This window comes from Perognathus longimembris, chromosome 28 (assembly GCF_023159225.1).
Source record: "Perognathus longimembris pacificus isolate PPM17 chromosome 28, ASM2315922v1, whole genome shotgun sequence".
Taxonomy (NCBI): domain Eukaryota; kingdom Metazoa; phylum Chordata; class Mammalia; order Rodentia; family Heteromyidae; genus Perognathus; species Perognathus longimembris.
In genome coordinates, this window is record NC_063188.1 from 37,376,641 (window position 1) to 37,399,910 (window position 23,270).

General features: G+C 42.9%; 1 protein-coding gene across 1 annotated transcript; it reads right to left on the reverse strand.

Moving 5' to 3' along the window:
- Positions 1–2,653: 2,653 nt before the first annotated feature.
- Tceal1 (transcription elongation factor A like 1) lies at positions 2,654–4,751 on the reverse strand. Its single transcript, XM_048335925.1, has 2 exons — positions 4,632–4,751; positions 2,654–3,843 (listed from the first exon to the last, which is right to left on the reverse strand). The coding sequence occupies exon 2, from the start codon at positions 3,805–3,807 to the stop codon at positions 3,292–3,294; it is 516 nt and encodes a 171-aa protein (XP_048191882.1). The 5' UTR covers positions 3,808–3,843; positions 4,632–4,751; the 3' UTR covers positions 2,654–3,291.
- Between the last annotated feature and the right edge of the window lie 18,519 nt (positions 4,752–23,270).

A 23,270-nucleotide genomic window follows, 5' to 3' on the forward strand; every position in this document is an offset into this window, starting at 1 on the left:
ATTGGTCCCTACATCTCAATTTCTGCCATATTTTTAGATTATGCTACAGGAATCTTCTGGTGAAAGTTTCTCCTAGGGAAGTGAGCCACAGTTCCATCCAGTGGTGTTGAGCCACGTCAACCTTTCTTGGTGGAAAGCAGAAGCTGAATGCATCAGAAGGCACACACAGTGCAGCCAAGCAGAAAGTATGGAAGCAGTGAGCCCTGGATAGCTGCTGCCATGGCAACCATCTCCAGGCCTGTGGCTTTCTCTAGGGAATCTGAGGAAGCTCAGGGTGGGTTTCTAGTTCATGTGTTCCCATTCCAGTGGCCAGGACACAGCTTACCTTCCTCCCTGTGACTGCCCTTGGTTTCACTTGACAGGGCCTATCTGCCCTTCCCAGTCCAGAAGGACTGCCTCCTTGCATTCTTTCCTAATGGCACCAATGGCAGCACTTGCAGCTGTCAACTACAGCAGCCCAGTCCAGCTAGTGGCTCTTCTGCTCTCCTCGCTCTCCCTGCCCCAGGGGAAATCTCCATGTGGGAAATGCAGGAGCAACAACCTTCTCTTTTCAGCTTCTGGCCTCAGCTTGAGGCCTACATAAACACACACACACACACACACACACACACACACACACACACACACACACACACACACACACACACACACACACTTCATGTGTCCAGAAAAACAAGGAAGGGGCTCTGAGGAAAGGTAGAGTATGACTCAGGCTTCTGGGAACACTTAAGGATAGGAAGGGCTGATGTGACCTGAGCTGAAGGGAGACAGAAACAGGCTGGGGCTGAGCAGGATCAATGTTGTCACTGATATGCTTGGAGCTCTGGATCCCAGGAGCCTCTTCCTCCCGTCCCTCCTCTCATCCTTGCTTAGGTCCCTGAAAGGTAGATGGGGCTGTATGCAGTAGGACTATGAAAGAGATCCCTTCTTAGGGCTCTTCATAGGGATGCTCTGACTCCATGCTGTCCACCATGCTAAGGAAAGCTTCTTTTAGGAATGAAGCTGCCCCGTGGGTTACCTTGACTTTTGCAAATTGTCCTTTGCACATTTGATTTTTTTCTTTACCATTCCTTAATATTTTAAAATAAAAAGCTGGGCTGGGGATACGGCCTAGTGGTAGAGTGCTCACCTCCTGTACATGAAGCCCTGGGTTCGATTCCTTAGCACCACATATATAGAAAAAGCTGGAAGTGGTGCTGTGGCTCAAGTGGTAGAGTGCTAGCCTTGAGCAAAAAGAAGCCAGGGACAGTGCTCAGGCCTTGAGTTCAAGCCCCAGGACTGGCAACAAAAACAAATCAAGCAAAAAAAATAAAATAAAAAGCTGTACCTAGATGGTTAATAGATTATCTGCTAGCATCTGCTATTCCAAGAAAAAGGAAAAAAGAGAAACTAGTCATAAGACCTACTACTCCATAACCTTCCTTTAGATCTTCAGAATGCAGAACATCTGGGGACCTTCAAACAACACTAAAATGTACATAAAGAAATGAATCGCCTCTTTAAGGAAGTGTTTCATTTTTGTATACAGAGGTAGGATTAATGATTATTCTGGCACTCTTCCATCTGTGGCTAAAAATCCACTCCCTTAAATTTCCTGTAATAGTCTTTTCTTAACGTGGTCTCAAGGATGACAAGTCATTTTCCAGTCAGATTATTCTGATACAAATTCTTTCTCTGCCACCCACATGCCTTCCTATAAAATGGCTTCTGACTTGTGGTGAGAAGATTGATCCTTTCATGTTGGATAGGAACACTATTTGGCCTGTGTAGGACATCCTTCAGGTTGTAGCTGCTACCACCTTTTCTGGAACCCAGAGAAGCACAGCCTTATTTTCCTGTGGGGCACTAGCACACTCCCAGCTACTCCTCACCTCAGATACACCTACCATGTGGTGATGATTGTTTTTTATTAGCATCATCTTCAAAGGGTATGCTCATGGAATACACATGCAGATGAATGTCATGGCACATATGCAAATAAAAAGAAAAGAATATATAAAATATGTTCTCTAAAGCCAACATTAGGATGCTTGTAGAAGAGTTAATTTAGCCCAGTTTACAAGAGAAACACTGATACATAAACTATTCAAATAATGTTAATGTTGAACATGAGGAAACACTCCTTCCTCTATGGGGTTCTTTTTGGAATTGCAAAGTGTAGTTTTTACTGACACTGATACAGGCAAGCAGAATTTTGGAGCTCATGATGTCCTCATTTAAAAAGAGAGGCTTTCAGTGAAGAGCAATAGAAAGGGCATATTTTGGTAAGCATTTTTGAAGACATCAAAGGTCCAAGCTTCACTTGGATGTTATCTACTTGGAGGAGTCACAGTGCAGCTATGGCTCACCAGGGACTATGAGAAATCAGTGAGGGTTTTCACCTTGAGGACATCAGCATCACTGGGCCAGTGGAAGGAGGAAGGAGCACTTTGGGGAAGAGGCAGCTCTGCCTGACAGATCTTCTAGTATCCCAGAGTACAGAAAGACAGGAATAGTGTGGTACTCATCTATAATCTCACAGGAACTATTGGCATGCATAGTTAGACTCCTTTATGTACTATCCTGTGTATTTGAAGGAAATCTGTAGGAAATGGGGTTCTATTTGAGCAGATGGAGAAATTAAAAACAGACAGTTCACACTATTTTTATCTCCTTTGGTTCCACAGCACCACTGTAAGGCAAGTTTTATTCTTACTTAAATGAGAAAATATGACTCAATTATAATCAATATGTAGTTTCTCCCTGTACTTACAACATTCCAAAGGAATAGGAAAAAATTCACATTTCTTTTTTTAAGGACTGACATATTTATTACTGGTCACATTTATATAGGCTGATTAACAGGTTTTCTTTCAACATTGCGTCACATTTTTCATTATATTGTGTGTGGGAAAATGAGAATTCAGATAAAGCCGAAAGTTAAAAAAAGATTTATCTATTTTCTTAGCACAGAGATAGCCAGTGTTAAGCTTTCTAAGTATATACTTTTAGTTTCTTCTTTTCATATTAACATATAAATATAAGTGTTTTTTACAAAAATGAGATATTATATATACGTTTTGAAAATTGTTTTCACTTCACAATATATAATGTACATCTTTCCATGCAAATGGACAGTATTCTGATTTGGGGAGGTTACAAAAGAAACAATTTTATATACGTTACAAGTCAAACATCTAAAATGAAGTTTCACAAGATGTGAAAAGAAAACGGGAGAAGCCATGGAAGAAAATGCAAAGCGAGTCCAGGTGGCTATACTCTTAGATAAAGCAGAATGAAAAGTAACCCCCATTAAATGGGGTATGGACGGCTCCGCTTTGCCTTCCAGTGCATTATCATCAGTTTGTTTCTTACTCTTTTCATCTCTTCCATGTCATCGGCTGCCTGTATCATTTCCTCATTGCTTAAATTTCTGCCATGTATGTCCCCTCTAAATTGTGGACGAGAACGAGCTAGCCTCTCTTTGAAACTTCCCTCTTCCAGCTTGTGTTTGCCCACGCCGCACGGAGGCTGCTCCATGGGAGGTCGCTCCTCCAGCAGGGCCTTGACTGACAGGCGCTGCCGCTGGGGGCGCTCCTGTGACAGCAGCAGCTCAGGCAGCAACTCCGGCAGCAGCTCCTCGGGGAAGAACTCCTCCTCCTCCTCCCCATCATCATCCTCTTCCTCCTCCTCGGAGGATTGCTCCTCCGAGGTCTGATCCTCGTCTGAACTTTGCTTTTCGGGAGGCTGCTCCATCGGAGGCTGCTCCTCTTCTGCCTTTGGGGCACTCTGGGGTTCTTCTTTCTTTTCATGGCATGATTCTTCCATGGTGAGGATTTGCTCCTTCAAGCCCGATCGATTAGTCTTAAGAGACAAGAAAAGGCAGCGTAAAGTCACAATCCTTGGCCGGCTGGACTGATAACTCCGTCACGGGTTCCAATGCCTGACTTTCCCTGTGACGGGGTCCAGGATGTTAAACAGTGGCTCAGTCACCCCCCTCCCCCAAAGCCCACCATTTTCCCAGCAGGCTTTGCCCGCAGGGGCTGAGAGGGCGGGGCAGTGGAACCCACGACTCCATTCCATTAGACGGTCTCTAGGACTGAACCCCAGTCCTGGCCCATTGCTCAAGCCTTTTTGCGACCTGGCCCTCCTGCGGGAGTGCACCTAGTCGTCCCCTCCTAGAGGTGCCGGGTTGAAAGCTGAAGATCTGCAGAAAGACGCCATACAGGGTATGGGGGCAGGGAGAGTGGCGGAGGTACCGACTGATGCACACCCCCTTTTCTGGACACAACCAACCACCCCCTGAAGGTCCCTTTGGAGTTCATCTTGCTTCTCAGTCCGCCCCCCGCCCCCCGCCAAGCTCAAATAAAACTTTCTCCTTTGTACGCGGGCTTCCCCACCCGGCAAAGGTCATTTTTGTTTTCCCGCGGGAAATGAAAAGCCATTGCCAATTCTCTGTACCTCCCCCTAGCAGAGGGGTTTCACTCACCTTCCCACCCCACCCCACCCTCAAAACCACCATTTTCTGTATTCAAGTTGTGGGCTCAGGGGGGCGGGGCTGAAGCCTACGGAAAAGCCTGATCTGACCCCAGGGGTTACAAGACAGCACTGCATGGGCAATCACACGACATCAGAAGATTTAGGGAACTTACTTCCTTCTGCTTTCCCTCTCGACCAAAGGCTAATAGGGAGATGGTGTCTGGACAGGCAAAAAAGGACCAGGACGAGAGGGACTTGGGCAGACATAGGCTCCTGGTCACGTGAGGGCTGCACGTCACTGCCGAGATCCGATCCCTAGTTACCACTTTGTCCAGCAACCATTCGCCAGCAGCCTGCCAGCATCCTGACCCTAGACACAGCAGACATTGTCACTCACCTTTTTTTGGTCATATACTCCTTTTTCTGGTGGGGAAAATTAGCATTTGTTCCCTGAGCATCACTTCTGTTTCCGCTCTGCTAAATACCAGCTCCCTCCCTCCACCTTCCATCAGCAACCAAGGCCTCATATATACATATATTTTCCCCAGCCCTTCAGATACTGTATTGAAATTTGACTGTTTTACCTTCACGAATTTGTAACATGTTCATATCCCAACATATGATGTTTTCGTCTCTGGTCACTTGTTTTAAAATCTTTATTTTCCCTTCTTATCACTATTTTCGGTTTTCCCATGTTTATATTACTGATACTCTAAACTGGTAAGCATTCAGTTCTAGATGTTTACCAAGAGTTTGTAAGGTATGTAAAACTGAAAATACTTGCATTTCCATAGGTCAAAATATACATTTGTCCTTCGAAGTACAAACAATGCAGAAAATGTATTTATTATCTCAAATGGGAGAGTTCTTGCTGTCAATGCACAGCATTCTCTTCTCTCTATGTGTATAAATATATATCAAGCTATTACAGGACTCTAAAACCTCTTAATACTTCTGGTTCAATTGAGAAAGCATATATTAATTCATTAAATCAACTATTTGTGTCCTGGGGCTGTTGGACCCCCAAAAATAGATGCAGCAGAGAGGATATTTGCTATTAAAATATGCAATAGTTCTGTTGACCCCATACTGAGTAGCAGAATTAAAAATTATACATACATATTTATTTTTGGATCTATGATTTATAATATTCAAATTCATGCCTATGTCTGTGGTGTGTGTGTGTGTGTGTGTGTGTGTGTGTGTGTGTACATGCATATGCACAGGCACATGAGCACATACCTTCAGCTCAGGCCTGGGTGCTGTCCTTGTGCTTTTTTTGCTCAAGGCTGGGGTTCTACCATTGGAGCCACAGCTCCACTTCTGGATTTTGGGTGGCTAATTGATTATAAGAGTCTCATGGACTGTCCTCCCTGGTCTGGCTTTGTTCCTCCGATATCAGCCCCCTGAGTAGTTTACACTGATTACAGATGTGAGCCACCAGTACCCAAGTCATGCCTATATCTTATTTATTCAAAATGCCTAGATGCTACTTTTTCATGAAGATACCCTTTCTTCCAGAGAACAGACTATCTTTGTTTTTTTGTAGTTTATTTATTAATTTAAAAAAATTTTTTGACAAGGTGTTGTGCAAAAAGGGTACAGTTACATAGTAGGGCAGTGTGTACCTTTCTTGTGATATCTTACACCCTGTTTTTCTTTCCCTTCCCTGGGTCAGGTAGACATATATACAATGCACAATGTACCAAGAACATATACAGTAGCCCCGTGGCCTATGCCCAAGAAAATTCGCCTAGGGCTTTAAATGTAATGTCGATATTAGATAATATATCGACAGTAGTCTTATATGAACGTACATACATAGCTTTTGAGCTATTGTATTCCACTGAGAGGTCAATTTTTGACCTTTATATGTTGAGTAGTTGTTTGGTTTTAGTTACATAATGTGGGTCGCTGACCCAGTCCTGTGGGAAATACCATTTGACAGGAAGTTTTTGGTTTCACAGACCTGGTCTCTACTGTCGCTCCGTCACCCCTTCTTAACAGTCATATATCAGGGAGATCATGCCCCTTGGTTTTCTGTGTTCTAGGCTTGTCTCGCTCAACATTATTTGTTCAAGTTCTGACCATTTCCCTGCGAATAGCAATATTTCACCATTCCTAATCTCTATGTAGTATTCCATTGTGTATAGGTACCATATTTTTTGGATCCATTCATCTGTGGAGGGGCATCTGGGTTGTTTCCATATTTTGGCTATTGTGAATGGTGCAGTGATAAACATGGAAGTACAAATGTCTTTTAGATATCTTGTGACCTGCTGTTCAGGATAGATGCCTAGGAGTGGTATGGCTGGGTCATAGGGTAGGTCTATATTGAGCTTTTTGAGAAACCTCCATACTGTTCTCCAAAGTGGTTGTACTAATTTGCACTCCCACCAACAATGGAGAAGGGTTCCTCTTTCCCCGCACCCCCTCCAGCATTTGTTGTTACCAGAGTTCAGAGTATAGGCCATTCTAACTGGAGTGAGCTGGCATCTCAGGGTTGTTTTTATTTGCATTTCCTTTACTACCAAGGATGTTGAACATTTCCTCATACGCTTCTTTGCCATTTTTATTTCTTCTCTTGTGAAGTCTCTCTTTAGCTCCTTTGCCCATTTCCTAATTGGTTTATTGGGCTTGGAGGGTCTTAGTTTTTTGAGTTCTCTGTAGATGACAGATATTAGGCCTTTGTCTGTTGCTTTGCTGGTAAAGATCCTTTCCCATATGGTTGGCTGTCTTTCTATTTTGGTGGCTATTTCCTTAGCTGTGCAGAAACTTTTTAATTTGTAGTAGTTCCATTTGTTGAGTCTCTCCCCTATTTGTTGTGCCCCTGGGACTATATTCAGGAAGTTCCTTCCTGTTCCTATAAGTTCTAGCGTCTTTCCTACTCTTTCCTTCAGTAGTTTCAAGTATTCAGGTCTGATATTGAGGTCCTTGATCCATTTTGAGTTGATCTTGGTGCATGGTGATAGGCTTGGGTCTACTTTGAGTTTTCTGCATATGGCTGCCCAGTTCTCCCAGCACCAGTAGTTGAAGAGGCTATGTTTATTCCATTGTATGTCTTTAGCTCCTTTGTCGAATATCAGCTGACTGTAAGAGTGCGGTTTTATTTCTGGATCTTCAATTCTAATCCATTGGTCTTCAGGTCTGTTTTTATACCAATGCCATGCTGTTTTTGTTATGATGGCCCTATAGTAGAGCTTGAAGTCTGGTACTATGATACCTCCTGCACTGCTTTGTTTTTGCCTAGAATTGCTTTGGCTATTCTAGGTCTTTTGCTGTTCCATATGAATTTATGGATTGGTTTCTCTATTTCAGTGAAGAATGTGACTGGGGTTTTGATAGGGATTGCATTGAATTTGTATAACAATTTGGGCAATATGGCCATTTTCACTATATTGATTCTGCCTACCCATGAGCATGGGAGGTCTTTCCATCTCCTTGTGTCTTCTTTGATTTCTCTTATTAGATTTTTATAGTTCTCATTAAATAGGTCAGTCACGTCCTTGGTTAGGTTGATCCCTAGGTACTTTATTCTTTTTTTGGCTACTGTAAATGGAATTGTTTCCATAATTTCCTTTTCTGCTTGTACATTGCTGGTGTACAGAAAAGCTGCTGACTTTTGTGGATTGATTTTGTATCCTGCTACTTTGCCAAATTGGTTTATTAGGTGTAGGAGTTTGGGGAGTGAGTTTTTTGGGTCCTTCAGATTTAAGATCATGTCATCTGCAAGTAGGGATAGCTTTATTTCTTCCTTGCCGATGTGGATCCCTTTGATGTCCTCCTCCTGCCTTATTGCCATAGCTAGGGATTCCAGCACTATGTTGAAAAGAAGTGGGGAGAGTGGGCATCCTTGTCTTGTTCCTGAGTTTAGGGGAAATCATTTAAGTTTCTCTTCATTTAATATGATGTTAGCAGTTGGTCTGTTGTATATGGCTTTTATTGTTTTGATGAATGTTCCATCTATTCCTGTTCTCTCCAGAGCTTTTAGTAAGTATGGGTGTTTGTATTTTGTCAAGGGCTTTTTGGGCATCGACTGAGATAACAATGTGATCCTTGATTTTAGTTCTGTTTATGTGGTGAATTACATTGATTGATTTACGGATGTTGAACCATCCTTGTGACTGTGGGATGAAGCCTACTTGGTCATGATGTATAATTTTCTTGATCAGTTTCTGGATTATGTTAGCTAATATTTTATTAAGGAGCTTTGCGTCTGTGTTCATTAGTGATATTGGTCTGTAGTTCTCTTTTTTTGCTGGGTCTTTGCCTGGTTTGGGAATGAGTATGATATTAGCTTCATAGAATGAGTGTGGGCTTTCTCCCTCTGTTTCTATTTCACGGAAGAGTTTGAGGAGTATTGGTATTAGCTCCTCACTAAAGGTTTTATAGAATTTGTTGGTGAATTCATCTGGGCCTGGGCTTTTCTTTGTTGGGAGGTTCTTGATTACCCCCTGTATCTCGCTGTAAATTATTGGTTTATTTAGTTGATTTATTTCTTCTTGGTTCAGTTTGGGCAGTTTATATTTCTCTAAGAATTGATCCATTTCTGTAAAATTATTGTTTTTTAGTGAGTAGAGGTTCTGGAAATAGTTCCTAATGATTGTTTGAATATCATGTGTAGTTGTAATTTTTCCGGTGGAGTCCCTGATTTTATGTATATGAGTCTCTTCTTTTTTCTGTAAGTCTTGCGAGGGGTCTGTCAATTTTATTTATTTTCTCAAAGAACCAGCTTTTAGTCTTATTTATTTGTTGAATGGTCTTTCTATTTTCAATCAGATTTATCTCTTCTTTAATCTTTGTTATCTCTCTCCTCCTAGTCATTTTAGATTTGATCATTTTAGTTTCATCGTGAGGTTATTCACCTGCTCTGCTTCAATTCTTTTAATGTGAGTGCTGAGGGCAATGATCTCGCCCCTCAGTACTGCCTTAGCTGTGTCCCATAGGTTTCTTTGTGATGTATTTTCATTGTTATTGTGGCTTATGAATTCGATGATTTCATCTTTAATTTGTTTTGTGGCCCATGTGTTGGTTAACAGTGTGGAGTTTAGCCTCCAAGAATGTGTATAGCCTCTGTGGTAACCGTTGTTATTGAGGGTTTCCTTTAATCCACTGTGGTCAAATATAATACATGGGATGACGTCAATACTTTTGTATTTGCTGAGGTTCTTTTTGTGGGCTATGACATGGTCTATTTTGGAGTATGATCCAAGGGCTGCTGAGAAGAAGGTGTATTGGGTCTCTGTAGGGTGGAAGATTCTGTACAGCTCTGTCAGATCCATTTGGGATAAGGTGTTACTTAGGTCCTCAGCTCCCTTGCTGATCCTCTGGGTGTTGGATCTGTCTCTTGGAGAGAGTGGGGTATTAAAGTCTCCCACTATGATTGTGTTTGGGTCTATCTTGTTCTGTAGTTCTGTGAGTATTTGCTTGACATATGTAGGGCCTCTTTTGTTCGGTGAGTATACATTTGTCACCGTGATGTCTTGATTCTGGATTTTTCCTTGTATTAAAGTGTAGTGACCTTCTTTGTCTTTTTTAGTTGATTTTAATGAAAAGTCCAGCTTGTCTGAGATCAGAATGGCTACACCTGCCGTTTTGGTAGGTCCATTTGCTTGGAAGATCTTGCTCCATCCTTTCATTCGGAGCCTGTTTTTGTCCCTTGCTGTAAGGTGGGTCTCTTGTAGACAACAGATGGCAACTTTTTGTTTGCGGATCCATTCTGCCAGTCTGCTCCTCTTTATTGGAGAGTTTATACCGTTTATATTCAAAGAGATCAAAAATGAGAGTGTTTTTTCTCCTTCCATTTTCTTGTTGGGCTTGTTGTTTTTCCTCTTTTTTTTCTTTTCTTGTCTTTAGTGAGCTGCTCTTTCTGTTGGGCTCTGACTATTGTAGTTTCTTTCTGTTTCTGTCTGTGTGTCCTGTACAATTTCTGTTGGGTGGGATTCCCCTCTTAGAATTCACTGTTGGGCTGGTTTTTTATTCACATACTCTTTTAGATCCTCTTTGCTATGGAAAGATCTGGTTTTCCCCTCGAATGTGAACTCCAACTTCGCTGGATATTTTATCCTAGGTTGGCAGTTGTTGGCCTGTAGAACTTGGATGGTGTTCTTCCACTCTCTTCACGCATGGTAGGTTTGTGTGGAGAGGTCTGCTGTTCTTCAGATCCTCTTCCCATTGTTGTAAATTTCTTTCTTCACTTTGGCTGCATTCAAAATTTGCTCTTTATTCTTGAGATCTGAAGTCTTGAATATTATGTGCCTTGGTGTGGCTTTTCTGGGGTCTGGCCTGCCAGGTGTCCTATAGGCTTCGGTTACCTGGATGGGGTCCCTTGTGAGATTGGGGAAGTTTTCTGCAATAACTTTATTGAAATTATATTGAAGCCCTCTGCTCTGGTACTCGGCTCCTTCTTCTATTCCAATTATGCGCAGATTATATCTCTTGTCTTTGTCCACTAGCTCCTGGATTGGTCTGCCCTGAAGCTTCACCGTTTCTTGGAGTATGGTAATTTTCTGGTTCTTATCGGCTGCATCATTGTCCAAGAAAGAGATTCTGGATTCCATATGGTCAATTCTTTGTGCTGTGGATTCAATTGCGGAGTTTTTGGATGTCAGAGAGCTATTTATGGTTGCCAGATCAGCTATGATCATGGAAGTTTCTTCCTTTAAAAAGTTGTATTTCAAATCTATTTTTTCATGCATTTCACTTCTCAGGATGTTAAAGTCTTCTCTAAAGGAGGTTTGCATTGTATCCATTTTTGCTTCCATTTCTTTCTTGGCTTCCTGGATGTCCTTCAAGACTTCCACTCTAAACTCCTGGAATTGTTTTCTGATTTCGTTTCTGAAGCTTTCCATCATTTCTGCTAACATGGCCTCAGTTGATTTTTTATTCTCCATCTCCTCTTCGGTCATGCTGCTTTTTGGAACTGGTGAGTTGGCTTGCCCTTGGATGAACTATGTTATATTTCTTTGTGATTTACGCATCTGGAGATCTGTGGGTGGCTTCCCTGGTTTGGCTTTGTGCTGGTTCCTGCTGTTCCATCAGTGGGAGCCTTGTGTCCTGGTGTCCTGGCTCTGGGTTTGGGTTTGGGTTTGGCTGTTGAATCTTGCTGCCCAATGGGTGAGCGTGACCTTCTCGGTTGTTGCTGAGGTGTTTGCCCTCACTGCACTTGTGGTTCGGTAGGTTCTTTGTCTTTCTCTGTGGGGCAGTGTCCTGCCGCTCTGTTGTGCTGACCCTAGCGTGCCCCTGGTGGGGGTTTTCTGGTCGCTGATTCAGCGTGGCATGGAGGCTTATCTCTTCTTTGGTTCTTTTTTCCACTCTGTATCTTGGTCAGAGGAGCTCACCTCTCAGGCGGTTCGCCCTACTGTGTGGACCGCTCCGGGGCTGCTGTTGTTGAGGGGCGGTCCACCCACTTGTGAGAAATGCGCCAAACTGAGTGGGCACCGCCGCTGAAGAGCTCTGCTTTCCTGTGCGGGTGCACCTACCAGAGCAGGCGCTGTCGCCGGAGGCCCCTCCCTACTGTGTGACGTGTGCCCACTGCAACGGGCGCTGCCACTGTGGCCCTGCCCACCTGTGCGGGGTACGCCTACCAGATCGAGCCCTGGGTTGTTGGGATGTGCTTGCGCCCTCCTGCGAGTCCGCTATGGAGGGCGGTATGCGTGGGCCCCATTGGGATCAAGTGTCTGTGAGGCCCAGGCACCTCGGGTGGGTCTTGCAATGCCTGCCGTCCCCTGGCCCTTGTTGGGAAGGGGGCAGGGCCGGTGCAGCTAATTCCGGCTCCTCTGCTGCCTTGGTGCTGCTCCGCCCTTCCCCTGCTAACTCCTGTGACTTCCCAGAGCCTGATGGGATCTTGCCACCTGATTTGGGGGTTCTTTGTTCCCTCAGGGTGGGGAGGGTGAAGGAGGGAGTTCCAGCTTCTTTGTAGGGTTTGGGTCTCTGATAGCTGGTCTCCTGTTGGGGGAGGGGGCAATGGGGGGACTCACTGGTCCTCGATTGTGTGTGTGTCCCGCACCACCGTTGGTCCTTGGGGTGTGGCGAAAGGTCTTGGTGGCGGCCCCTGCTCTCCCCTTCTGCGCCGCTCGGTTTCCCCGCCGCTCATGTCCAATCCCGGCCGTGTGGTCCCGAACTTCCCGTCACCGCCATCTGTCTTGGTCCGCGCTCCCCCTGGGGTCCGTGGAGTCCCACTGTCTGGACTCTGCGCTCCTGGTGTGAGTTTTCGGCAGTTGGTCTGCCGTTTGCTGGGTCCCCTTTCCCAGCCTGGCCAGGTCGGCTGGTGGGGGGAGGGTACCCCGGAGATTCTCCGGCTTGTGCAGGTTATAGGCTCTTCTTTTTTTGCTCCTTTTTGTTTCCTGCATTTCTCCACTGCTTCTTGCTGCTGGTTTTGCTGGGTTCTTGATGGGGTGTTGGGTGCTGGAGTTCCCAGCTCGCTATTCAGTTGGAGTGAGTTGGGGTGCCTCCCTACTGTGGCGGCGCCATCTTCCTCCTCTCTCCTTTGTTTTATACTATCAGAATTAGTGGCCAGCAGAACTATAAGACTTTTTCCCCAAAATCTAGATTGTTTAGTAAATTTCTGAACAAAATTCATATATGAAATTTCTCATTTCACTAAATTTTTGTCCCTTTCCTCTGGAATCAGATTTACTTTGTGATGTTTTCTCATTGATGCCCTATCTCAAGGTAAGCAGTTTTCTATCTATACTTTTTTTTTTTGGCCAGTCCTGGACCTTGAACTCAGGGCCTGAGCACTGTCCCTGGCTTCTTTTTGCTCAAGGCTAGCACTCTGCCACTTGAGCCACAGCGCCACTTCTGGCCATTTTCCATATATGTGGTACTGGAGAATTGAACCCAGGGCTTCATGTATTTGAGGTAAGCACTCTTGCCACTAGGCCATATTCCCAGCCCCTTTTTTCTTTTTTCTTTTTTTTAGTTGGTCATGAAGCTTGAACTCTGGGCCTGGGTGCTGTCCTTGAGCTTTTCAGCTCACGCCTAGTGATTTATCACTTGAGCCACAGTACCACTTCCTGTTTTCTGGTGATTAATTGGACATGAGTCTCACAGACTTTGCTGCTCAGGCTGGCTTTGAACCCATCTACTCAGATCTCAGCCTCCTGAATAGCTAGGATTACAGGCATGAGCCACTGGCACTGGGCTTTTCTTTTTTTAATATGTTAATATGCTGAGTTATACTGAGTTTCAAATATACTGACTTTTAATTTCACATTGCTGCATAAAACCTCACATGGTCATGATGAGCTTATATACTTTTTACATATTCCTGTATTCAACTTGCCAAAACTTTGTTGAGAATTTTTGTGTATGTCTTCTTGAGGTCTGTACTCTTTATATTGGTATCAAGGTAATTCTGACTTGCTTATATATGGATGAGAGCTTTTGCTCTAAGACCTTTTGAAAGAGGTTGTTTGAAATGTGTATTATTTGGAACTGAGTAGAATGGTTCAAACCTGTAATACCAGATACTTGGAGATCAAAGGATCAAGGTTCAGACCAGTCTGGCTAAAAAAAAAAAATAATGAGATTCCGTCTCTACAAATGGCTGGGAGCAGGGTATGCACCATTCATCTAGTAACTGAGGGAAGCACAAATAATAGGATCACAGTCTAGGCTAGTATGGGAAGAAAGTGAAAAAAACTATCCTGACAACAACCAATATAAAAAGTGACTGATGAGGTAGCCCAACATGTAGATTGCCTGCTTAGCAAGCTTGGAGTCTTGAGTTAAAACCGCAGTGCTGTAAACACACACACACACACACACACACACAGAAAACAAAACAAAAAATAGTGTTTTCACCCTTGAATGCTAGGAAGAATTCTTTAGTGAAGACAGGGCCTGGAATTTTCTTGGAAATTTTTATTAGTATTTAATTTTCTCTTAAATATATAGACAATGGTGTGTTGGTGCTGAATTGTACTAGCTACTGAAAGTTGATTATGAAATCCATATACAATGCTGACATTAAATAGCTTGGAATTGGCCATGATTTCCACCATGAGAATCAATGTATTTATTTATTTGTTTATGCCAGTATTGAGGCTTGAACTTGGCCTCACATTCTTACTTGTCTTTCTTGCTTATGTTGGGCCCTCTACCATGGCTGGGTTTAAACTGTAGTCCTCCAGATCTTAGACTCCTGAGTAGCTGGGATTATGGTCATGAACCACTGGTGTCCACCTAATTGCTTCTTTTGTTGTGCAGAATTTTTTTTTTTTTTTGCCAGTCCTGGGCCTCGGACTCAGGGCCTGAGCACTGTCCCTGGCTTCTTTTTTCTCAAGGCTAGCACTCTGCCACTTGAGCCACAGTGCCACTTCTGGCCGTTTTCTATATATGTGGTGCTGGGGAATCGAACCCAGGGCTTCATGTATAGGAGGCGAACACTCTTGCCACTAGGCCATATCCCCAGCCCCTGTTGTGCAGAAATTTTAATGCCATATTTTAATTATTATTTTTTTGCCAGTCCTAGGGCTTGAACTCAGGGACTAGGCACTGTCCCTGAACATCTTTGTGCTCAAGGCTAGTGCTCTACCACTTGAGCCACAGGTCCACTTCTGGCTTTTTCTGAGTGGTTTATTGAAGATAAGAGTCTCACAGACTTGCCTGCCTGGGCTGGCTTTGAACCATGATCCTCACATTTCAGCCTCCTGAGTAGCTAGGATTACAGGTGTGAGCCATTGGCACCCAGCCCATATTTTAATTCTTGCTCTTATTTCTTGAGCTACTGAAGACCTATTCAGAAAGTTGTTGCCTTTGCCTATGCCTTGAAGTATTTTCCCTACACTTTTCTATAGTACTTTCAAAGCTTCAGGTCATATTTTATTTATTTGTTTTTTGTTTGTTGTGGGTTGTAGGACTTGAAGTTAGGACCTGAGTGCTATCTCTGAGGTTTCATTTTTGGTTTTTGTCTTTTTTTCTCAAGGCTAGAGCTCTACCACTTGCATCACAGCTCCACTTCCAGGTTTTTGGTAGCTAATTGTAGATAAGAGTCTCATAGGCTTTCCTTGCAGGGCTGGCTTCAAATTGATCCTTAGATCTCAACCTCCTGAGTTGCTAGGATTACAGGTATGACAACCAGCACCCATCTTATATTAAGGTTGTTGAATGATTTTTTTACGGAGTAAGAAATAGGTGCCCAGTTTCACTCTTCTACATTTAGAAATCCAGTTTTCTCAGTACCATTTGTTGAAGAGTCTGTCTTTTTTAAAGAGTTTTTGGCTCTCTTGTTAAACATCAGATACTTAAATCTACATGGCCTAATTTTTTATCTTCTATTCCATTGGCCTACGTGTCTATTTTTGTGCCCATATTAGGCCTTTTTTTTTTTTTGGTACTATGACTCTATTATAATTAGAAGTCCAAGGTGGGCGTTGTTGACTTATGCCTCTAATCCTAGCTACTCAGGAAGTTAAGATCTGAGGATTGCAGTTTGAAGCCAGCCCAGGCAGGACAGTCTGAGACTTTTATCTCCAATTAGCCACCAAAACAAGCTGAAGTGGAACTGTGGCTCAAGTGGTAAAGTGTTAGCCTTGAGCACAAAAGCTGAAGGACAGCAGGCAGGCCATCGGTTCAAGCTCCAAGAATGACACACAAAAAGTCTGAAATTGCATTTCTATTGAGAGAAGCTGAACAAGGTGGTGCATCCCTGCCAGGCCAGCAACTATGGGAAGCTGAAAGTTGTTACATCAGCCAACTGATTTAACTATCATATGCGACCGTTTCCTGCTCTTTGTCTTTTTTTTCTCATATATGGATCATTCTTTCCTATGTATTTGAAAACCATATATATATATACACACACACACACATATATATATACACACACACATATATATACACACACACACACACATATATATATATATATATAAATATTCTTTTTCTCAAGGCTAGCACTCTACCAGTTGCTCTACCACAGTTCCACTTCCTGATTTTTTTTGCGGGGGGGGGGCCAGGCCTGGGGCTTGGACTCTGGGCCTGAGCACTGTCCCTGGCTTCTTTTTGCTCAAGGCTAGCACTCTGCCACTTGAGCCACAGCGCCACTTCTGGCCATTTTCTGTATATGTGGTGCTGGGGAATCGAACCCAGGGCCTCATGTACATGAGGCAGGCACTCTTGCCACTAGGCCATATCCCCAGCCCACTTCCTGCTTTTTTTTTAGTAGTTTATTGGACATAAGAATCTCACAGACTTTCCTGCCCCAGGTGGCTTCAAACTGTGATCCTTAGATCTCAGCCTCCTGAGTAGCTAGGATTACAGGTATGAGCTACCTGCACCCAGCTCAAACCTTAAATTTTTTGGTTGGATTCTGGACATTTTGAAGGTCTTGCTATGTAGATTAGGCTGTCCTGGATCTCTTCACCCTCCAGCCTCAGTCTCTCAAGTGCAAGAATTATAGGCGTGCAATAGAAACTATTCTAATTAATATATAGTAGAAGCTCTGGGTACAGGCTTCCCTTACCCATCTAGGACTTTATTGTTATTTTCATATCTGTTTGGTGATCAACTGGATTACTTTAGTCAAATATATGCCCACATTAAGTTTGTAACCTCTTAAATTACTCCTGAGGAGACAGTCTTAGCTATACCCTCAGTCTCTGAAGGATAGAGAGCCCTTTGAACTGGGCTGTCTTTGTCACTTTATCTGACCATACCCAAATGTTTAATTCCGCTAATTACCTCCTAATTTCTCCATTGGTTTTGTGTGTGTGTGTGTGTGTGTGTGTGTGTGTGTGTGTGTGTGAGAGAGAGAGAGAGAGAGAGAGAGAGAGAGAGAGAGAGAGATAGAGAGAGAGATGGTTGTCATGGGGCTTGAACTTAGGCCCTGGATGCTGTCCCTGAGCTTTATTTTTGCTCAAGACTAATTGCTCTACCACTTGAGCCACAGCTCTACTTCTAGCCTTTTGGGTGGTTAATTGGAGATAGAAAGTCTCATGGATTTTACTGCCCAAGATGGCTTTGAACTCTAATCCTTAGATCTCGGCCTCCTGAATAGCTAGGATTATAGGTTTGAGCCTCTGATGCCCAGGTACTCCATTGTTTTTAACAATGCCTCAGAGCATAAAATGTTCCAAAATGGACATCTGTTATGATCCCAGGAGATGTTCTCCAACCTTACTCAGGTGGCCTGTGGCAAATCAAATGGAAATACTGCTTAGCTTGTATCCCTGATGTCTCTTGTGTTTTCTCAATTACCTTTCAACATGTGTGGCATTTTCTGGAGCTACTTCTGACACCTAATGAGTGGTGTCTTCCAACACTAACCAATTCTCTGGATTGCTACAATTCTCTTAAATTCTAATACTGAAATTCGTTAGGGCCTGGATACACTTGAACATAAATTCCTTACATAATAATCCCAAGTTGTTTTTCAGGAAAAGTCTCCAGAATCCACTTAGGGATGGTTTGGAACAGGTTTTGCAAGAATCGATGTGTGCAAAAGGAACTATCTCATCTGATCTCACAAGCCCAAAAATCCCCTGGGGAAGAAGATGGTAACTGCATGACAGTCTGTCTGTGCCTGCTCAAATGTACCCTAGAATTATCTCCTTTCACCATTTAGCCAACATATTTTCCCCTCTCCCTTCCTATAAATTCCCCCAGTACCAAGTGACCAAAGAAGACAAATTTGAGTTTCATTTTAGCTCTTGTTGGTGGACCATATTTTAGCACAAATCTAGTGTCACTGTACTGGCTTCTGTGAAAACTGGGCAGTAAGCTGGTGCATGTAATCAAGAGCAACTCCTCAGAGTTAGGATAGAGCACAAAGAGTAAGAGTTCAGTTTCTCAAGACTCCACTACCCTTCATATGCCAGCTGCAAATGGAATGCTTACAGCAACTCCCACTTCTCCCTGGTAAAGAACAAAGTTGAGTTTCATTTTATCTCCTATCCCCTTTGCTGATTGGCCACACAGTAGTTTTCTTTTTATGTAGCAACAAATTAGATAACCTAAATGAAATATGCATTTTTTGTGTGTTGGTACTAGGTCTTTAATTCAGGCCTTGTGCCCTCATTCAGCTTGCTCGCTCATGGCTAGCACTCTACCACATGAGCCATTTCTACAATCCAGCAAAATGTTGCTGGTTAATTAGAAAAGTTAAAAATATACACAGATATAATGTATAGATGACTACTATGGTAAAAGACTAAACGCTTGTTTTTGGCCAGTCCTGGCCTCAGGGTTTGGGCACTGTCCCTGAGTTTCTTTTGTTCAAGGTTAGCACTCTACCATTTGAGCCACAGTGCCACTTCTGGTCGTTTTCTATATATGTGGTGCTGAGGAATCGAACCCAGGGCTTCATGTATATGAGGCAAGCAGTCTACCACTAAGCCACATTCCTAGCCCCATTGATCTTATTTTTTTTAAGTGTTTAGGGATGGGAATGTGGCTTAGTGGTAGACTGCTTGCTTACCATGCACAAGGCCCTGGGTTCGATTCCCCAGCACCACATAAACAAAAAAAGCCAAAAGTGGTGCTGTGGCTCAAGAGGTAGAATGCTAGCCTTGAGCAAAAAGAAGCCAGGGACAGTGCTCAGGCTCCGAGTCCAAGCCCCAGGACTGGCAAAAAAAAATAAGATAAAGATCAAAGTAAGGATGTTTTGTTTCTTTAATTTTTTTTTTTTGCCAGTCCTGGGGCTTGGACTCAGGGCCTGAGCACTGTCCCTGGCTTCTTCTTGCTAGCACTCTGCCATTTGAGCCACAGCGCCATTTCTGGCCATTTTCTATATATGTGGTGCTGAGGAATCGAACCCAGGGCTTCATGTATACAAGGCAAGCACTCTACCACTAGGCAATATTCCCAGCCACTTGTTTCTTTAATTTTATTTACCAGTGTACTAGAGATTCTAAATACGATAATTAGACAAGAGGAGGAAATAAAAGATGTTCAAAGTGGAATAAAGAAGTAAATGTAAGCCAGGCACTGATGATTCATGCCTGTAATCCTTGCCACTCAGGAGTCTGAGCTCTGAGGATCACAGTTCAAAGCCAGCCCAGGCAGGGAAGTCCATGAAACTGTTATCTCCAACTAACCACCAGAAAGCCAGAAGTGGCACTATGGCTCAGCGTGGTAGAACTCTAGCCTTCAGCAAAATAAAGTGCTCAGGGACAGTACCCAAGCTCTGAGGTCAAGCCCTATGAACAACTAAAAAAAAGAAAGTAAATCTACCTCTGTTCATGGTTAAAACGATTCTGCATGTAGTATTTCTAGTGTATCCACACTTCGAAAGCTTTGAGAACTAGGAACTACATTCAGGAAGGTTGCAGAATACAGCATCAAAATGATCTGCATTTCTATGAAGTAGCAATGAATTATCTAAACATAAAATTAAGAAAAATGATTCAATTTACATATCATCAAAAATAATCAAGTGGCAGGGCATTGATGGCTCATGCCTGTAATCCTAGTTACTCTGGAGGCTGCAATATGAGAATCTCAATTAGAGATTCTTGCCTAGAGAACCTTGCCTAGGCCACTGTAATGACCTGAGAGGAAGAAAATCCACTGATGAAAGAGTTTTATTAGTCAGTTGGTCTGCAACTGCCTTGCCCTGGGCTACCCCAAAACTAGGAGCAGCCTTCAAGGCGGTGAGTTTTTTCTTCCTCTCCACAGGCCTCTCCACTCTGGTCCTGGAGTCGCCTCTCCACAGGTCTCTTGGTGCTCCATGGGCCTCTCTGGTCAGCAGGCCTGGGTTCTCCTTAGGCCAGAGGCACTGCTCTGCTTTAGGAGGTGCCTCTTGCCACCTTCCTTTCTCCCTTGCGGAATCCCTGCCCTCTTATATCCCATCTCCTGCCCCCTCAGTGGGAGGGTGTGGCAGTGACCTCAGCACAGGGTGGGACCCCCGTTGACACCCCACTACCCCAGCAGGGAGCATGGCAGTGACTTCAGTGTGGGGCGAGTCTTCCCAATCCTCAAGTTCTCACACCATTTTCCTGAGACTCTTATCTCTAGCCACCAAAAAATCCAGAAGTGGCACTGTGGCTCAAATGGTACAGTGCTAGCCTTGAGCAAAAGAAGCTCAGAGACAGTGCTCAGATCCTGAGTTCAAGCCTCAGGACCAGCACACACAAAAAATAAGAATAAAATGGGCTAAAGTATGTAATACAGTGGCATAGCACTTGCATAGCAAGTGAGAGGCTCTAGGACCTGATCCCAAGCATCACAAAAAAAGAAAAGAAAAAAAAACTTAGCAATAAATTTAACTAAAGGAATATAAGAATTGTGTGACCAAAACTAAAAAGTTAAGAAACTAAAGCAAAATTATACACAAAGGCACACTGCATTTCTGAACTGGAAAGTGGTATTGTTAGAGTGACATCACTCTTTAAATGGACCTACATATTTACTTCCATCCCTATAAAAATTCAAACTGACATCTTTGTAGAAAATTATGGGGTTTTCCCAAAGTTCATGTGGACATTCAAGTAGCCATAATAGCCAAAAGAATATTGAAAAAAAGAGAAGAAATTTAGAGGCCTCAAATTTCTCTATTTTCAAACTTCCTTTAGAGATATAGTAATCAAAGCACTGTGGCATTGGTTTAAGAATAGATTTATAGATCAATGAGACAGAAGTAAGAATATAGAATTAAACCCTCACCTTCATGATTAATAAGTTTTAAGAAGTGCTCCAGACTGTTTAATGAGGGGCTGGGAATATGGCCTAGTGGCAAGAGCGCTTGCCTTGTATACATGAAGCCCTGGGTTCGATTCCTCAGCACCACATATAGAGAAAAGGCCAGGAGAGGGCTGTGGCTCAAGTGGTAGAGTGCTAGCCTTGAGCAAAAAGCCAGGGACAGCGCTCAGGCCCTGAGTTCAAGACCCAGGACTGGCAGAATAAAAGAAGAAGCCAGACTGTTTAATGAGAAAAGAATATTTTTCCAAGAAATAATACTGAGGCAACAGGATATCGACACACTGAAGAATGAGTTTAGACACCCTATTTCACCTTGTGTAAAAACTAAAAATGAATCATAGACCTACTATATGTGAGACATAAAACTATAAATCCCAGAGAAAAACATAAATATTCATAACTATATTAGATGTTTTCTTAGCCATAGCATCAAAAGAATAGATGCAGAAAGATAAAATAAAAATGGGCTTAATTAAAATTAAAAATAAACTGTGTTCCAAATGACACCATCCAAAATATTAAAAAAGACTATACACAGAAAGGTTCAAAATACGTGTAAATAATGTATGTGATATGTCTCTTACTCGTGAACAATAAAATGACAAGAAACCAATTTAAACATGGGCAAATACTTTGAATAGAAAATTGGCCAAAGAAGACATGGGACTTGTGACTATGCTAATGAAAGATTTTCAGATCATTAGCAATTATAGTAATGGACATCCACTTCAGACCAACTTGGAGAGATACAACTGAAAAGATGAGCAATAACAAGTCTGGTGAGAATATGAAGAAATAGGAACCTTCATACATCATTGGTGTGACTGAAATGGCAATTTCACCTCAGAAAACTGGCAGTTTCTCCAAATGTTAAACACAGCACTACCATGTGACCCATCAACTGTTTGGAGGGAGGTATTGGGATCTGAGCTTAGAGCTTCGCACTTGGAAGGCAAACACTAGATCTGTTAATCCATACTTCCTTTTTGCTTTTGCTGTTTTTGTAGTAGGATCTCACTTTTTGCCAGGGTTGGCCTGGACCCAGATCCGCCTGTTTAGGCTTTCTGAATAGATTTCAGCTGGGATGTCAGCCAGAAACCACCACACTCATCTTTTTCTATTGTTTGAGATGAGGGCTCATAAATTTTTTGTCCCCTCTGTTCTTAAAACTCAACCCTCCCAATCTTGGCCTCCCAAGGTAAGATTTAAGGTATTAGTCACCATATCTCGCTAATTTTTTTATTGCAGGTCCTGGGGCTTGAACTCAGGACTTGGGGACTGTTCCTGAGCTTCTTGTGGCTGAAGGCTAGTGCTCTACCCCTTGAGTCACAGCACCACTTCTGGCATTTTCTGAGCAGTTTATTGGAAATCAGTCTTAAGGACTTTCCTGCCTTGGCTGGCTTTGAACTGCGATCCTCAAGTCTTAGCCTTCTGAGTAGCTAGGATTACAGGCATGAGCCATTGGTGCCCCGATAATCTAATTTTTGTAAAACAATATATGATCGTATAACATTATAAAATAAACCATGTGATCAATTTTAAAAAAAGAAAGTGGTGCTGTGGCTCAAGTGGTAGAGCACTAGACTTGAGCTCAAAGACAGTGCCCAGGCCCAGAGTTCAAGCCCCACCACCAACAAAAAAAAGAAAAAGGTTGGGCTGGGAATGTGGCTTAGTGGTAGAGTGCTTGCCCAGGATGCATGAGCTCTGGGTTCGATTCCTCAGCACCACATAAACAGAAAAAGCCGAAGTGGCACTGTGGCTCAAGTGGTAGAGTGCTAGCAAAAAGCAAAAAGCAAAAAAAAAGCAAAAAGAAGCCAGGGACAGTGCTCAGGCCCTGAGTTCAAGCCCCAGGACTGGCAGAAACAAAACAAGCCCATATATTGAAATATATATGAAATGTCAGTATTATTCAAGGACATAGGACAGAAAGTAGATTAGTGATTGCTAACAACTAAGAGGGCTGGGGGTATAAAAGGGAAATGCACAGTCTGCTGCTACATCTATGGCTTCTTTATTGGATGATGAAAATATTCTAATATTAGATATTAACTATAGGTGAACAACTTTGGAAACACAGTGAACTGTATACTTTAAGATGGTAAAATTTTGTAACAGATGAAATTTGATATCAAACTGATACTTTTGAAAGTTCAACTGTTTCCATTTAA